Source organism: Schistocerca cancellata, chromosome 6 (assembly GCF_023864275.1).
Source record: "Schistocerca cancellata isolate TAMUIC-IGC-003103 chromosome 6, iqSchCanc2.1, whole genome shotgun sequence".
Lineage (NCBI taxonomy): Eukaryota > Metazoa > Arthropoda > Insecta > Orthoptera > Acrididae > Schistocerca > Schistocerca cancellata.
The window spans coordinates 577,515,587-577,535,081 of NC_064631.1; the positions used below are offsets into that span (position 1 = coordinate 577,515,587).

Sequence of the window (19,495 nt, forward strand, 5' to 3'; positions counted from 1 at the left end):
ATCTGTGTCTTGGTGATCTTCACTATTTTCTGTAGTCATTTCCCACTTTTTCTTGAATTCTCTTCCCATCCATGGTCTAAAGGGGTGTTGTTAATTATGTCACTGTTTCATATCTGCAATACGTTGGCTGGGGCTTATATGCAGAGTGTGCCCTCTCACCACAGAGTGAGCTCCTCAGGGTCCCCATCTACTCCCCAGCCTACAAGCAGACCTGACCCTACATTCATTTTATATCTTATGCAAATACTTCAAACTGAAGGATTGTTATTGTCCCCAATACCTCAGTTCAACACACCGCAGCAATACAACCAGACAGCCTTTACCACAATCTGGCAACAATACCCTCTTGGGGCTTATTTTGTGAATGAGGCACTCGTGACACCATAGTTTGGTCCATTAATCTCCATACAACCACTAGAGTAGGAGGTTGTAATTATTCCCATGAGCTTGTAAGTGCACTATTTTGATAAATTAATTGTTTTGATTCCATGACATGGCTACTCTTTAACAGTCATTCTTCTCTTTTATGGCAGTTTGTGTGTCTATTTGTTTTAGTGACATATATAATCTCTCTCCACATTAAAGCTGATTTTAGTTACATTGTGTGCAGGTACTGCAACAACTAAATGCATTTTACACATGTGTAAATATTGTGTATATTTCATTTATTCTCTGATAGTTTGTACTGATTTTAAGGCTCTGTCAATTTTTCAGTTGCAAGTTTGTCCTCATATATTAAAGATGAAACAACACCTATAGCAACTGAAAATATGAGCTTCATGGGGGACTCAGTAGTTACAGGGATTCCAGATGTTGTTGCTGAACTAGATAAAAAGAGTGATGATGCAAGAAGCAAAAGCATGATTGAAAACAGTACTCATGGTGCCCCACAAGAGACCCTGGAAATTCAGTGAGTTTGTTTGTTTGTTTTTAATTCAATTGCACAAAAGCAGATGACACAGTACTCTGTTCATTTGTTTATTGCAAAGCTTTTGACAAACTTTTTGTTCTTGATTGTAGTAAACAATTTTAAAATTAGTATCTTGTAGCACTAAATTGTAAACATTGAAGTTATTATAGTTTTGCATGGGATGTGTTGCTCGGCTTCATTCAAGAGCATGAAAGTAGACATTTGTTGATTGTATTCTCTAAAGCTGACACTAGTGGAAAAGTGGTATACAATTACTGACAAAAACTGATTTCTAAAAATACTGGACCAGCTTGTATCAAAAATAGCATCCGTTTTCTCATATTCAGTATGATGCTATGTTCAGTATGTTTATTAAAGTAAAAATATTTTTATTAAAAAAGTCTTCCAAATAAGAATAACACTAAAGCTGGAAAGTAAAGTCTGCTATATGTATAAAGTAGGATAACAAATTTCAGTTAGTTTTCTGTATGTTGAATAATTTTGAAGGACTTCCAGAAATGCTGTATTTTGATGTAATCACATGTAATTGGCAATCTTATGTTTTAATTTTAAGTCCAGATAACATCACTCACTTTATATGGGGCAAATGATGACAGCTTCTGCAGTTTTGCCGCATTTTGTATGAAAACTGCAAGACTCATCATCTCAGATCCATTATAATGTGCAGAAAAGTGAAACATGTGAGGAATCACATGGTGGAATAGATCCCATGGGTGGAGATATGTTTTGGAAATCCTACTTGTCATTTTTATATTAACAGTTAAGAAGTAAGTTTCAAATACTTCTTACTTCAGATTTGGAGCAGCATCTCTTGTCTTTTTTCCACCAGCAATAGTAACCTCAGATTTTCCAACCTTAATTCTTACTTCTGAAGTAGATATTCTCCTACAGTTGCATGCATCAATCAAAACACAAACTGGTATTTGCTGTCTTTAGTAACACACACTGACTGGCTGGCTGAACTCAAGTTGTACTCCACTGTTTTCAAAGGATTGTGCTATGGAATATGCTTGTACACTTAACAACCAAAACTGTTGTGTGCCATGTCATTAATACATTACTGCAGGAATGGAAAGGGTCCCAATACACTTCTCTGTGGCACTTCTGAAGCTATTTCAAGATCTGTCAGTGATTCCCCATCCCAGATCACCTTCTGCATCTTCCATGCCAAAAAATCCTCAATAGTGTCACAAATTTCATTTGATATCCCCATTTGATTGTACTTTCGTTAATAAGTGTTGATGAGATAAAGAGACAAAAACTTCTTGGAAGTCAAGAAATACTGGGTCTACCAGGTTGTCTTGATCCATGGCATTCGGGATGCCCTGTGAGAATAATCAGAGTTGAGTTTCATGTGACTGATGTTTTCCAAATCCATGCTTGGCAAGAGTAGTTCATTATGTTTGAGCCATCTCATTGTATTTGAGCTTGGAATATGTTCTAATTTTGTACAACACAAGGACGCAAGTAATACTGGACAGTAGTTTTGTGGATCAATTCTGCTGCTACTCTTGTAGAGGGTTGTAACTAGTGCTTTCTTTAAAGTGCTGGACACTTTTGCTTTCTGGGAGGGATATACAGTATATTATAGTTAAGAGGTGTTAACTCATCCATAAATGCTATATAGAATATGATAAAGGTTCCATTGGGTCCTGTGGCAGTTCTCAGTTTTAAAGATTCTATTTGCTTCTCAAAGCTGATGCACTAATATCTATGTCACTCATATCTGCTGTGGTTTGATGATCGAACTGGGCCAGTACTCCTGGATACTCCTTTGTAGACAGATCATTTGAAAGCGGAGTTCAGCATTACTGCCGTAGCTTTGCTACCCTCGATTTCAGTTTGTGTCATTCATGAGTGTCTGGACTTGTAAGTTTTGTGGAAGTTATTAAATTCTTGTTAATGAAAATAGTGGAACAATGAGGATGAAATCAGTGAAGGTGTAGTAACGTGAAATTACATCAGTGCAAACTGTTCAGACATGCTAAACCTGGATATTAATAAACTTATAGTGACAACTGAAAATTTACTATTTATGCCAGACTTGGACTTGAACATAGGTTTCCTGATTATTATGAGCAGTCTTTTAACGATCAGGCTGTTTGAACATACTTCCAGATCTGAATCACTCTCGTTGTCACTGGTGTTCCACATGTGATTTCTGGACACTACGTGGCATGACAATTGAATAACTGGATTGGTGCTGCTACCAGTAAACAGTGAGCACACTGTGACAGGTCTTAACATGTTTGTGTCGGTTGATGCTTCTCCACTCAGTGTTCAGTGGACATAGTTAGATATCACTCAGTCCTGTGATAACAGACATCCATTAAAGTCCTTGTGTTGGCATCTGGGTGGACATCCAAAGTGTTCAGATGGAGCAACAAGTTAACCTGAAGTTTCTTGTGAAACTGGGGCAAACTCGTGCCATGTTAAAGGAAGTGTATGGAAGCGAATGTTTATTGCTAATGCAAATGACGTGAAATGATGATCAGATTTTTAGAACAATGAGTCCTGGGTGCTTCACCAAGACAATGCACCAATCCATTCCACCTTGTCTGTAAAGGCGTTCCATGTAGAATGCAGCATCACCATGTTGGACCACTCACTATATTCACCGACCAGGTCCCCTCTGGTGGTCGCTCCTTTTAAGTCCAATTGGTGCTTAAGGGGACAAGATGATTTGACATTATGGAAGTGGTGAAAGCAAAATTGCTGAAGGTTCTCAACAAGCTGACAGAAACAGCCTTTTAGCACTGCTTTGTGAGTAATGCAAAATTCTTATGGATTGTTCTAGGAATCAGTAAGAAGAATATATTGAAGGTGATAAATTTTGTGATGTAATTGGTGACAAATAAAATGTTTCATAGCACTAGTGTGGTTATTAAATTGGCACATCTTGTATCATATTTTCTCCCAAGGAATATATAGTCATAGTACCATTGGGGGAGGTAGTAGATGGAGGCTTACCCTGCCACAAGATTCATGTACAAAAATTAAATGCATTGAGTGAATGAAATGATGGGGTGAAATCTGTGAAGAGGCAGTTTCATGAAGTTATACCAGTGCAAACTGTTCTTTGTGTCAGGCCAGGACTTCAACTCCAATCTCCTGCTTTCATCACCATCAGTCCATTCATTCATTTCAGTCCATTAATACACTGACTGCCAGTGGCGCAACAAAACTGTCTGCTGAGGTCGCCACCGGCCACTTGTTAAATTCATTTAATATATGTTGCTTGTGGCAGTGTAAGTCATTGTTCTTCACTGGCTCAATTTCCCCATTGGTACTGCTCCCACTTACCTTATTTATGAACCTCTGCTAGAAATCCATGGAAATGATAGATGAAAACACCATTGACAGTGGAAGTTTTAACTAGACATGGAAGTGTGCTCAGATAGCCTAATTGTTAAAGTGGGTGCTCATGATAAACAAGAAATCCACTTTTGAGCTATGGCTGGCAGAATAGGTTTACTAACTTTGGTGCAGCTTACAGACTTTACATGCAACCAGAATTTTTTCATGTTTTGTGAGAGATCCTTTATTAAAACTCTTCTATGGCAGTCACTGAAGGCTTCACATGTACTCTTGCTCAGAACTAAATGTTTTAATAGTCACTAATGTCTTGTGTGAAAAGGAGACAACTCACCCCATAGTAGCAGTGTAGAGTTGTTGACAGGCACACAAAAAAAGAATGAAAACTTACTACCTATTGAATAAATCCTTTGAGGTAGACTACACACACATATGTACTACCATGGCCACTTGTTAAGTTCATAAAAAATCTTCCTCTGATCGAATGACATCCTATCTTTGAATGTGTCAAATACCATCAGCAGAAAATCAGGACACTTTTTTGAGCAGGTTTATGACCTGTTTTCATAATAGACCTAACCTTTTTTATCTTGTATTATTTTGAGTAATTTTATTACTGCAGTTTCTTCTGTATTCAGTGTTGGCATGTATAGGCACTCTCGGCATTTTATTGGAGTTTTTCTTCCTGCCCTTGCCTGTACACTTCCTTTTCTGCCCAAGTCACCATAAAATGTGATTAAGTCTTTCTTCCATCATCTTCCTATAAATTACCTGAATTTTCTTGTAAAATACAGTGCCAGTATTCAACAATGAGTGCAGTGAATTACTGGCATCTTTGTTGGCTACTATTGCCTTCTTGGATACAGCCAGCAATGTCTGTAAATGAAAAATATTCATAAATCAGTTTAAGATGATCAAATATCAAGCTTAAGTGTATATTCATCCAATTACAATAATATATCTAAAAACAAAGATGATGTGACTTACCAAACGAAAGCGCTGGCAGGTTGATAAACACACAAACAAACACAAACATACACACAAAATTCAAGCTTTCGCAACCAACGGTTGCTTCATCAGGAAAGGGAAGGAGAGAGAAAGACGAAAGGATGTGGGTTTTAAGGGAGAGGGTAAGGAGTCATTCCAATCCCGGGAGCGGAAAGACTTACCTTAGGGGGAAAAAAGGACAGGTATACACTCGCGCGCATGCGCACACACACACACACACACACACACACACACACACACACACACACACACACACCCATCCGCACATACACAGACACAAGCAGACATTTGTAAAGGCAAAGAGTTTGGGCAGAGATGTCAGTCGAGGCGGAAGTACAGAGGCAAAGATGTTGTTGAAAGACAGGTGAGGTATGAGCGGCGGCAACTTGAAATTAGCGGAGGTTGAGGCCTGGCGGATAACGAGAAGAGAGGATATATTGAAGGGCAAGTTCCCATCTCCGGAGTTCTGACAGGTTGGTGTTAGTGGGAAGTATCCAGATAACCCGGACGGTGTAACACTGTGCCAAGATGTGCTGGCCGTGCACCAAGGCATGTTTAGCCACAGGGTGATCCTCATTACCAACAAACACTGTCTGCCTGTATCCATTCATGCAAATGGAAACCACCTTCCCTACCCTCTGGCTCCTACCCTTGTAACTGCCCCCGGTGTAAAACCTGTCCCATGCACCCTCCCACCACCACCTACTCCAGTCCTGTACCCTGGAAGGTGTACACGATCAAAGGCAGAGCCATGTGTGAAAGCACCCACGTGATTTACCAACTGACCTGCCTACACTGTGACGAATTCTATGTGGGAATGACCAGCATCAAACTGTCCATTCGCATGAATGGACACAGGCAGACAGTGTTTGTTGGTAATGAGGATCACCCTGTGGCTAAACATGTCTTGGTGCACGGCCAGCACATCTTGGCACAGTGTTACACCGTCCGGGTCATCTGGATACTTCCCTTTAACACCAACCTATCTGAACTCCGGAGATGGGAACTTGCTCTTCAATATATCCTCTCTTCCCGTTATCCACCAGGCCACAATCTCCGCTAATTTCAAGTTGCCGCCACTCATACCTCATCTGTCATTCAACAACATCTTTGCCTCTGCACTTCCGCCTCGACTGACATCTCTGCTCAAACTCTTTGCCTCTGTATATGTCTGCTTGTGTCTGTATATGTGTGGATGGATGTGTGTGTGTGTGCGCGAGTATATACCCGTCCTTTTTTCCCCCTAAGGGATTGCTCCCGGGATTGGAATGACTCCTTACCCTCTCCCTTAAAACTCACATCCTTTCGTCTTTCCCTCTCCTTCCCTCTTTCCTGACGAAGCAACCGTTGGTAGCGAAAGCTAGAATTTTGTGTGTATGTTTGTGTGTCTATCGACGTGCCAGCGCTTTAGTTTGGTAAGTCACATCATCTTTGTTTTTAGATATATTTTTCCCACGTGAAATGTTTCCCTCTATTATATTCAATTACAATAATAATAATAATAATAATAATAATCTTCCTTTTTTTATGCCCAGTTAGAGAACATTTGATCTCTGCAAATGTGTGATTTGCTACTATAAATCCAAATGCTTTGCATTGTCTGAAGATGTCATTTGTGGCACTCATTTCTCATAAGTCGTGCTTAATTTCTTCTAACTGTTAGTGATTTTTACCTTTTGTGAATTTATTATACGGCTAAGTATAAATTTTATTGAAATAATTTGTAGTGACATATATTTATCACATGCTACATTCAACATGAGCACCATTTGCACCCCGCCACAGCTCCCATCTCCCAGCTGCTGCACGAAAGACATTTCCAGGGCATTTGTGGTGCTATAGCTGCAGCAGCTAGTCTAATGCAGTCTCAGTGCTCTGCCAATGAGATGATACAGTGTTGGTGAAATGCAAGTCTCGTGATGTATCCTCAAATGTAGTAGTCCTTGGGTATGAGGAATTGAGAATGCACCACCCATATCATGGGTCCTGCATGCCCATCAATCTTCTAGGAAACACATCATTTAAAAGTACCCATATCTATGACTTTATGTACACTTTCATCCTGCACAAGCTGTGGTAAAGGAAACTATTGCAACATATCCAGATACACTTCCCAACTGATGGAGTTCTCAGCGAAGGACAGTGGGCTGTAGATTTTGTCTGTGAAACGTAAAGCTGTTTACATGTGCTAATTTTGCATCAGTAGTTGTGCCGCCATCGAATCTGGCTGAACAGTGGTCATCTGAAGTAGGCTATTTTAAATAATGAGGTCCATACAAAGTTTGAAGTTCAAACACTTTAATTGCATTTTGATGTTAGATAACCAATATTTTAGGGCCAGATCATGTCTTATCTATCATAATTTTTGCACAGATGAGGTGTTAGCCGCATATTGCACACAGTTGATGTCCTGTAATAATAATGTTTGAGTGCAGTAACCGAACATATTTGTAATTATTCATGTGTTGCAAACATTTATAACTAAAACAGTCACTGTATGAAATTCATAAGTAACTTTTCGTGAAATCTAACTGTCAATCCCGTACGAAAACTATGTGCACAGTCTGCAAGTATTGGAAGTAGCACTCTTCATATTCTGATCCTATTATCATAGTAAGCATTATTAAAGTTTGGCAAGTCCATAATAATAATTAGGCATGGTACATATTCATACGCTCTGCCAAATCCTCATCCTGTAATTGACGGAGAACATGCAGATGGCACGGCATTTTTTTCAGCGTGTATCACAATACTTTCTGTACCATCGAGTGTGGAATGTCCATTTACACCGACAATCCCCACACCGACTTTAGACTACGTTCAGTGCATATTTGCTCGGCGGAGATCGGGGTGTTTGAATTAGTTCACTAATTGTTGAATTGCCTTACCAGTGGATCCAGCTTTATGGAATCAGTGATAAAATCTCATCTGAATTTCACCATATTACAACCTCTGCCACTCCACCATCACAGTGGATATCCCCTCCTGCACAGTTAACATCACGATGTTCAGATACCTATAACAACAGAACACATATTTAGTGGTACCATGAAGCCAATTCTGAGTTTCCAGTAACAACTAAAAATTTACATTTGCAGTGCACCTGCAGCGTACTAGCATAATTATACGCCTTACCCTTACACCACCATTTTCTACAAAATTGATACTTAATTTCTTTACATCCTATATTAAGTAGTTTTTAATTACCCTGGTGTCACCCATTCTGTAGATGTGGCCATAGAACCTGAAGTGTCTTTTACCTCTTGTCTGTGTCTGTGTCTGTTGCTGTGCACAAGCTTTTAATCCGTATGCCATTTATACTGATGGGACCATATATTTTTCTGTGAATTTTTCACTCTTACTTTCAAATTTCATCAATTTTTATGTAGTTTCTAAATCATTTAATGTGACACATAAAGCAACTGTCTTGTAATACTGAAATTTCCCATAATGGGGTATCACTCATTTGTTGTAGTGGTTCTGTGTTGTTCTGTACACTCTTTCTAAATTGGCTTTACTGTCTAGTCCACATGGTACTATGATTTCTGTGAGATATTTAAAAGAAGACACACTTAAAATTGTCCTATATTTCACTTGTAGTAGAAATTATCTGATATTTTGATGTAAATTTTCCATCAAATGAGTCTCCTCATATAATATTTGAAGGCCTATCTTTGATGCTATATCGTGTAATTTCTCTATGGCATACTTGATTTCTTTGTGAAGATAGATTGCCAGCAAAAGATTTTGTTTAATACGATATTAAACAGTGACAGAAAGAGGCCATCTCCTTGTTGAACTCCTGTACGTACTTCAAAATGCTTGGATATTTCACCAAGACACTTCACTTTAGGTGTTGTGTCTGTGAGAGTCAGATTATTTCTCTAGTCTTGCATCTACTCACAACTCTTCCAAATTGTCCATGTAGAGAATTAATTCTTCTTCTGTGCAAGTAAATTAACTGAATCTGCTCGTATGTTATCTGTTTTTCATTTACAGGAGAACCTACAGTTACATGAATATTCTAAAAACTTCAGCAGACACCAACCAAGTGCAGAGTAATGAAAACATTTCATCACAATAAATAGCAGCCAGTTGGTTAAAATAAAGTGGCCAATATACTAAAAAATTTCCTAGTTTTAGTGAGTGATGTTATGGGCTATATATAATATTATAATTTTGTTATGGTAGTCAGTCACTCTTAGGAATGAATCCACAGTTTCATATAGTACTTTAAAGTGAGCAACAATTTCTTCTTTGGTAAAAAGGTTATGTTGTGAAACACTATCCACTTTCATGAACTGAAGCTTTGACTTGAAAAGTGCTTTTGAACACTGAGTAATATGTGACAATAATACTAATATGCCATCACTGCACACACTTTTGCATGTATACAATATTGTATACAATAAGTGTGATGATCCAATTATGCAGAATTTCCAGCTATTCTTTCCTGTGTTTGTCTTTCTCAGTATTGGTATAACATAGTTTTCACCATAAAGAATTTAAAATTTGCAATTACTGTGCCAACAACAGATGTACTGAGAGTCAAGCATACTAATTGGCCAAGTAAGAAAAAAATCAACAAAAATTCAATTATATAATATTACTTCTTCAAAGACTATATATTTTATTATTTCAAAACATGTGTCAACTGTACTGGAATTTCATCTCCTGAAGGTAAATACTGCTGAACTAGCATTTAATATGCATAAATAAAAGTTGTTGACCTGTTTTTTAAGCTCTTATTTTTTTAAAGCTCACATTGTTGATTTTGTTGACTACAGTCATTTCTTGTTTTATTACTTGTCTGATCCACGATTTCATACATTGCAGAGAAAAGGAGAGTACTCCCAAAAGAAAGTTGAGCCTGAATTTGCAGCCTCTGAATTTTGAGCAGGTAATCATTCACATATTTACCATTTGTGCATTTTGTTCAACTCTTAAAAATGGTTCATAGTTGATTGATACATAAGAAATTATATTTGTATGAAGGGTGGCATTGTTTCTTTTTGGAGATTAGAGTATGCTGTCATACACGTGTTTAACATAATAAACAGAAGAAAGTGAAAACTACTTCTTGCTAGGTGGCACATCAAAAATATGCTGTTGTTGTTTGTTCTCAGAGTTAGATATTCATTACAATCCTCAAATGCTTGATGTAGCACTAATAACAGTTTATAAGTAAAAAACTGGAGATAAACGTTTTGGACTGTGTGCACAGTAAAAATCTGCGTGACAAACTAGAGCATTCAGACATTAATGTCTCGTTTCTGTATGAAATTGTGAATTGTATAACAACAGTGAAAATTCCCGGATGGAGTAACACATAATATAAAGGAATGGAAACCATTCGCCTATTGCTGACTTACATGTGATGCACAGAACACACAACAGGAAGTAGCATTTAGACTAGCTGTGACATTTTTTTTCTATTTTCGTAAGTTGCATCCAGGTCAAATTACTGGTTCATCCTGGATGAATTCATGCACTGAGTAATAGCATTTCAGTATCAGCGCCCTCATGTAGCTTTCTTTTCAGTGGACATAAATTCATTTGCATTAACTTGTTCCCTTTTTATTTAGTGTAAACTTTAGTTTTCATATATTGAGATGCCTGGGTATGAAGTTTTAGGTGGTGGTGGGAAGCATACAGTTTTCTTTGTTTCTCTAAATAATGGAAAATCCAGGATGGAGTAAGACAGTGTTTGGAAAAGGATAGGGTGCTACTCACCATATAGTGGAGATGTTGATTTGTAGCCAGGCACAACAAAGAGTACTAAACATGTAAGCTTTTGGTCAGAAGGTCTCTGCAGCCAGAGACAGTGGTCCTGTGTGCGAGCTGCATTTGTGTGTGTATGTATGTATGTATGTATGTTTGTTTGTTTGTTGTCTATTTCAGAAGAAGGCCTTCTGCCCGAAAGCTTTCATGTTTAGACTCTCTTTGTTTGTTGTATCACATGTATGAACAAAATAGTTTCCCTCAAACAATTCCTATTTGGGTTACAAAAAGATAATAATTTCATAAATATATAGGGATGGGAGGGTAAATTTTCTAAATAAGGGTGACATGTTCTTCATCATTTACAGTGCACATTTTCCAAATGATTTTTTTTTCTACATCTTAAGTATCTGCACTATTTTAACTGAGTTTTGCCTGTTTAGTTTTGAATTGTATCAGTTGAGTCTTAGGTTCGCTAATGTCCAGCCCATTTAACTGAAATAAAGCTTGTAAGGTACTGAGAGTAGCGGGCAAATATTTGGGAATTTTTCTGCATTCTGATTTGTAACTAACACAGAACTGTCATCTGTGAGAGAAACTAATGGGAGCTGATATGTAATTGTGAATCAGTAACAGAGAACGGAAATTGGACTGGGCCTGGTATGGAGCCTTATGGGAAACCCTGAAATATTATTTTCCACTAAAAAAAAAAAGCCCCATTGCAATAAAGCTAACTCATTTCTTTCTTTTTGATGCACCTGTCAAGTTTGTGAAAAAGCAAGGAATGGATTACAGAATCAAGTGCCTTTGTGAGATCACTCTTGTCTAATGATATGCTTCTTTTCCAAACAAAACTGTTTACTGCATTTATGGTGTTTTTCCCTTATTGAAAGCCACATGGATTGTGTAGCACAATGGAATATTTTTGTGATTAAGTTTTGGATCCATGCAATGACAAGTTCTTCAAATATTTTGGATTTTGCTGTACTAGCAAAATACAAAGTATATGGCCACTTCCACAAGTTGCATCACAAGAACCAAAATATTGGAATGTGGGATAAAATAAGGACTCTCACAAGGGATATGCTCACACTCTTTAACATATGTGACTGACCCTCTGGAGACTGTAATGGCATGTCCAAAAGGGTAATATTTGCTTTTGGCACTTACTTATTAATCATGGATCATAACTTAGTAATAGCCAGATAACCAAAATCATAACGGAATAAACAAACAATTAATCAACAGCGAAAAAGTGTAAGCTGCAGTCTTAGAGAAACACAGATTATGTCATTTAAAACAAATTGCAGTAAGCAATGGATACAAAAAATTGACATTGGTTGTCTCTAATTAAATGTAATATTGTGTAAAATTTCAGTGCCCATGGCTAGAATACTAAAATGAAATCAGCAAGTAGATAAGATAACCAGTAAACCCAGTTATGCATATTTTACAATTGAAAGGTATCTACAATGTCACCCTACAGATAAAAATACTATCATATTTTTGTATACACATACTACGTTTTCCTATAGTAACACAACCAATAAAATGTTTGTCATTTAGGAAGAGATAGCAACGAGAATGTATGAATGCAAAACTTGCAGCAATAAAAAAAGGGATGTAAGGGAAAGCTTATCATTGCTACTGTTCAACTGTCAAAGACACAATGAAGTCAAGGAAAGTAAATTAATCAGCATACATAGAAATGTTGAATGAACAGATACCAATGCTAATATTCTCAAACAACAAAGTCTATTTGGTAAAAAGTGTAATAATATAGTAGAAATATAGAGTGGAGAAGATAGGTTACCTAATACACAATGTGAATTAAGAGTAAATAAAACATAGGTGGAAGGGTTGAAAATTGTAACAAAGAGAATAAAAATTTGCTATACTTAAAATTAGAGAAGACCTAATACAATTAGTGGAGGAATTTGGCTATCTGGAATTCCAAATTACTCGAGACACCACAGCCAACGGAGCTGTCAGAAGTAGATGTTTACTAGTGAGGAAAGCTTTTTGTGACAAGACTTTTGGCATCAGATATTGACGTGGGGGCAAAAAAAAAAGAAAAGAAAAGGAAAAACCGGCTAACTCTTTAGATTGCATATCTCAAACCAACCATTGTATGGAAATAAAACTTGGACCAAGGGGGTACCAAATGTGAATAAAATGGGCGCATTTGAAATGTAGTACTGTGTCTGTCATAGCTGCTACTTTTGGTACTATGAAAATAAAATGGGTAGATAAAGTAGATGCTAGAGACACATCAGAAAGATTTGAGGAGGAAAGAACTCTATGGAGAACCTTTGTCAGAAGAAAGAATATTTTGCAGGAGATAAGTGTAGGTACCCACAAACTAATTTGGCACTGGAAAAAACAAGCAGGGGCAAAAAAGATAGGAGCTGATAAAGATTAAACTGTCATACATTATTCAGGATTTTGCATGTAGTAGATACAGAGATGAAAAGATTACCACAAACCAATAAAATATGCTGGATTATATAATACCTTTGAAATAACTTAAACAATGGAAAATTCAGGACCAAATTATGACAATATTATGAAAAGGATTGATTGCTAATCAGTGGAAATTTTGAGTCACAGACAGGCACAACGAAAGACTACATTCTGGCCTGAGCTGCCAAAATTGGAGGTCGTGTGTGTGAAGTGTGCTTGCTTGAGTGAATAAATGGTGTCTGTTTCTCTTTTTATGATGAAAGCTGTGGCCAAAGGCGTATGTGTAAGTGTCTTTTACGTACGACTGTCTGCAGCTTAGTGTGTCATCTTTATGGTAAGTAGCTAGCTATCTTTTCCTACATTGTAGACTGCTAAAATCTCTCATACACCTCACCACTGTCTTCGTTTAAGAAGTAAAAGTGTGAGGTGGAATGATAAGTTAGAAGTGGCATGCATGCTAACCCAGAAATTCAATAATGGTCACCGATGCTGTATAACTAGCATGTCTAAGAACCAATGAAGGCAGTAAAAGTATGAAGAAAAGAAGTGCAAAATGGACAGATGTTAAATTCAGATCAGGAATAGAAGTGTGAATGCACCAGTACTAACATCTGGAAGCCCTTCTGGTTGAAAGTCTTTGAGATAAAGAAGAAAAAGAAAAACTAATCACCATCAATAGGCTGGTTTAAGGGTCATCCTCATCTCTCTCTCTCTCTCTCTCTCTCTCTCTCTCTCTCTCTCTCTCTCTCCCTCTCTACAAAACCAAAATGCTGTTGTTTTTTCTGCAATATTTGTGGTAAATGCTGTGTATTAATATAGCTTGCCCATTTTGAATTTTTCCCGTTTTTCTACTTTTTCAGTAACATTCTTTTCTTTTGTTCCTCTTAAAGTTACTATGCCTTTCTTTCTGTGCATATCTTGATGAACACACATATCATCCCAGAAATTTACATGTATTTGTTTATCACTTACTCATCTGCAGAATATGAGTGGTTGTCTTTCCTTATGCTGGAATTTATGCTTTGATATAATGTTTTCTTTAGTTTGTACAGCTTTCTTCTTAATTTCGCAAATCTGTTTAACACTTTTTGTTGTATGTTAATTGCATCAACACTTGAATTTTGAAGATCATTGTTTTCATTCATTGATGTGTTCGCAACAATCTTTTATTTTAATTTTATTGTTTGGTTGTATATTCTGTAGTGTTGTGTATGAATTACACAGCATGGAGATTTTACAGTTTATAAATTCTTGCAACACACGCACATAAGAAAATATCATAAACACAATAATAATTACTGTATATATTGTGGGGGAAGAAAATCGGGATGGAATGTAAGTATCTGTAAGAGGGTAGATAACTATTTACATTATTGAAGAGACCTCCAGAAGGAGCAGACACATTGAGGAACTTAGCTTTCAAAGCCCTTTGTCAGAGTGGGTAGAGTGCTAAAGTCAACTCTGTATCCTTTAGTAGAATCTCACATCTGCTCAATAGAAGGTAGAGTACATTAGCTACTGGACTAGGCAAGCAGCTTCTTGTTCATTGTCAAGTCAACATTCTGCAGAAACGATGGAATGATCCAGTGTATTGCTGAACACAAAGTACTGTAGTTTTAAGAGGAAAACTGTGTGCCCATATATGGTACCCCAGATGGTAAAAGTATAGTTTGTATGCATGGGGCTTTCCGCATTGAACTCTGTGTTACAATGTTACAGTGAAACTTCGATTTTACATTTTTCACAATTCTAAGCCATAAATTTGTGGCTCCTGTGAGAAACTCATAAGATCTGTACTAAAAATTCCCCGCTTTTACATTTCTTCGTAGTAAGATTTACTCAATTCTGTGTTCCTACTTGACCTCTCTCTTCACTTCATCCTGTTTTCTTCCTATTGACATTTGATGTGACTGGACAAGTGGTAAGTGGCCCAAAAGACCCACAGTTCGCACCATGGGTAGCACGCGCAAGTCACCGAAGTGGCGTCAAATTGAAAGACTTGCACCCGGCTAACAGTCCACCCGATGAGACGCCTTAGCCACATGACCATGGGTAGTGGCGGAGTTAATGAACATTCAGAAAAGCAGATGAACAAAAATTACTAGTTTTTGAAAGGAAAATATTAAGGAAAATTTTTGGACCCAAGAGAGGCCCAGAAACACAGGAGTGGAGAATACTTTAAAACCAGGAACTGAAAGAGATGTATCAGCATGCTGATATTAGTCAAAGGATGAAGAGGAGGAGACTGATGTGGGCCAGACATCTAATAGGCTGGAGGAGGAACGACTACCTAAAGTAGCATTCTCTGAATCCATAGGGGGCAGAAGGAAGCGAGGAAGACCACGAACCAGATGGAACGATGAAATCAACGAGGACGCAGTGGCAATGCGCCTGATAAAGAAGAACGGACTACAAAAGCCAGGAACATAGAGTACTGAAAGAGGAATGTAGAGAACATGTATAGTCTCCAAGGCCCAAGCGACAGTTAAGAAGAAGAAGAAGAAGAAGAAGAAGAAGAAGAAGAAGAAGAAGAAGAAGAAGTAGTATTCAGTGTCTGTATAAATTACTGCATTCTCTGTCCAAGAGGTCATTTCTGTTCTGGTGATACGTTGGTGTCAGTGATAAATGTGCTTTGTACTTCACTAGTGAACCTGCCTTCAGATTTGGACATGATTGTGGTTTCAGTGCGACATTGTTTTGTGGAGATGCCGAATACTTCAGGACATCTACTTCACTGTGGCTCCAATTAGGTAACTTAGCAGCCAATTCCTTTACAGGCAGAAACCAGAATACAAACAGTAGTTCATTCCAAAGGTCCATATATTCAGGAGGTAGATTGATTTCAAAACAGTAGTAAGTCAACTATACATCAGACATTCTTCAGTGTTTTCTGGAGAAGTTGGTCAGGGTCCGACGAAATAGCTGTAAGGATTAAACTGAATTGCCAAATGTAACAGGTGGGATGACATCGTGTGTTGTTCGGCAAGTATGTACTTTTGCTTTTATGGCACAGCCTAGCAATGGTCTGGGAAGAGTGAAGAGAAAGTTAGTAACTGGGGGAAATTTGAGGCCAAACCAAAGAAAACATTTGGCAACATTCAGCAGCAAGTACACTTAGTGCAAGAACACCTGAAGAACAGTGCCAAATACCATGGGGATCTACTCAGTAATACATAAAGAATGTTTTGGTCTTATGCCAAATCATGAAGCTGAATATTACAGAAGCTGACAAAATCTCATGTTTCATGAAAGGAATCACAGAGGACATGTACCACACTGTTCTGGTATATGCTGTCACAGAAACAGAGGAATTCATCATGCAGTGCCAGAAAATTGAGGAAATGCATCAGGAAAGATTCGGACGAAAGAAGTATGACCAGCTGCTGAATGAGTACCACATGACACTTGTCGAAGATGATTATGAGCTCATATCGCTTGTTAATTAGGTAATAAGAGAAGAGATACAGCAATGTGGCAGCCACAAATGTTGGACCAAGGGCACAGAGATGGGAACCACAACTGCCGACCTTCATACATCAAGATGTAACAGAGTAGTCAAAGAAGAGGTTTATCAATCTGTAGCCCTATTCTCCACCACCAGCGAAATTCGTCGAGAAGAAAGGACACGGCCAACTCATATTTATGCCGCAACCATCAAGAGACAACCCAGGAGATACAATCAACTCCTCCACCTAATACAAAGCCCTATAGAATGACAGACATTTGGAGAAGAGATAATGAACATATCGGTATGTTTTCTTTGTGGACACTCCAGACACATCGTACATTACTGCAGAGAAAGAAGATAACTGTTCGATGACTATTATGCCTCAAGATGTCACCCAACATGACAGTCTTATTCACACCAGTCAATTGCAGATGATTATAATAGACCTGTTGGAAAAAAAATTGTGTCCCAGCATGCTGTAGCTGTTCGCAATCACTGTATAGAGCTGCTAACTGCTTGCCTAGCTGCTGACTTGATATGAAAGCGATTGTGCGGGAAGTTTCAAATGATAACTGTGTCCGTCTGATAGGAACGTGTATTGTGAGAATAACTATCTATGACGAAACACAGCCCTCCAAATTCATCATTTTGACAGACTGTAGTCATAATGTTAATCTTAGACGGGACTTCATGTAGGCATCACAAGCACTTGCTGTGCAAGATCAGAGCTCCAGATTGATGAAGCCATCCGAACGAGCATCCATAAAAAACTTTGCTGTGGGCGGTTGGTTGGCATTGAAGGCATTGTTATCACATCATCAATGAGATGAGTCCCAGTTGTCAATGGTGATCTACATCTACATCTCCATCTCCATACATACTCCCCAAGTCACCATATGGTGTGTGATGGAGGGTACCTTATATCAGTACTAGCAGTTTCCTTTCCTGTTCCACTCGCAAACGACTGTTTTATGCCTCAGTATGAGCCCTAAATTCTCATATTTTCATGGCCCTTATGCAGAATGTGCATTGGCGGCAGTAGAATTGTCTTGCAATCAGCTTCAAATGCCAGTTCTCCCAATTTTCTCAGTGGTATTCCACAAAAAGAACCTCATCTTCTCTTGTGGGACCCCACTTGAGTTTGTGAAGTGTGTGTGTGTACTGCTCATGTGTTTATCAAACCTACCAGTAACAAATCTAGCAACTTGCCTCAAATTGCTTCAATGTCTTCCTGTAACCCAACCTGATGAGGATCTCAAACACTCTAACAGTACTCAAGAATGGTTTTCACTAGTGTTCTGTATGCAGTCTCCTTTATGGCTGAAACATACTTGTCAAAACTTCTCCCAAAAACGCAGTGTTAAGCCCCAGATATTTAACTGACATATGTCAAGCAGTACACTGCTAATGCTGTATCCAAACATTATGGCTTTGTTTTTCCTACTCATCTGCATTAACTTATGTTTTTCTACATTTTGAGCTAATTGCCATTAATAGCACCAACTAGAAAATTTATCTAACTCGTCTTGTATCTTACAGTCGTGCGGCAATGATACCTTCTCGTATACTACAGCATCATCAGCAAACAGCTGCAAATTGCTGCTCACCCTGTCATTAGGTAATTTATGTATATAGAGAATAAGAGTGGTCCTATCATACTGCCATGGACCGCTCCAAATGATACCCATGTCTCTGCTGAACACTTGGCATTGAGATCATTGTACTGGGTTCTATTACTTAAGGAGTCTTAGAGCCACTCGTGCATCTGTGAACCTTCTCCATATGCTCATACCTTCATTAACTCACTGCGGTGGATCACCGTGTCAAATGCTTTCTGGAAATCCTGGAATATGGAATTTGCCTGTTGCCTCCCATCCAGTGGTTTTCAGGATATCATTCATCATGTGAACAAAGGGCAAGCAGAGTTTTGCATGAGTAATGCTTTCTAAATCCATGCTGATTTGTGGACAGAAGCTCTTCTGTCTCAAGGAAATTTTTCATGTTCGAATTGAGAATATGTTCAAGAATTCTGCAACAGACTGATGGTGATAATATTGGTGTGTAATTCCACGGGTATGTTCTTTTACTCTTCTTGCATACAGCAGTCACCTGTGCTTTTTTCCAGTCATGTAGCACTTGGCACTGGGTGAAAGATTGGCAGCAAATGTGAGCTTAGTAAGGGGCCATTGCAGAAAGTACTTTCTTAAAACCAAATTGGGATTCCATCCAGGCCTGGTGACTTATCTGTTTTCAGCTCTTTCAGTTACTTCTGTACGCCAGGGATGCCCATTCCTATCTATTCCATATTGGAGCGTGTGTGATGGTCAATGGTATGTTTGTATGTCCCTCTTGTGTGAATGATTTCTTAAATGCAAGATTTAAAACATCAGTTTTTCTTTTGCTCTCTTCAACTGCCACACCAGACTGGTCAACGAGTGACTCGTTAGAAATATTCGACCTGCTTAGTGATTTTATGGGAGACTAGATTTTTCTCGGATTGTCAGAAAGATCTTTTGCTAAGTACTTGTTTTGTAAATAAAACTGCCTTTTCCGGCTAGTTACTTTATTTATCCCATACTCATTTCGCCTTCTCCTGTTCTAAGGCATCA

At 38.1% G+C, this 19,495-nt stretch overlaps 1 protein-coding gene across 1 annotated transcript in view; it reads left to right on the forward strand.

Moving 5' to 3' along the window:
- The window catches only part of LOC126190757 (EH domain-binding protein 1), a 205,896-nt gene that overhangs the window by 58,271 nt on the left and 128,130 nt on the right, over nt 1-19,495 (forward strand). Inside the window, 2 exon segments of the mRNA XM_049931272.1 lie at nt 715-910; nt 10,091-10,154. Coding sequence (XP_049787229.1) covers nt 715-910; nt 10,091-10,154 — 260 coding nt within the window.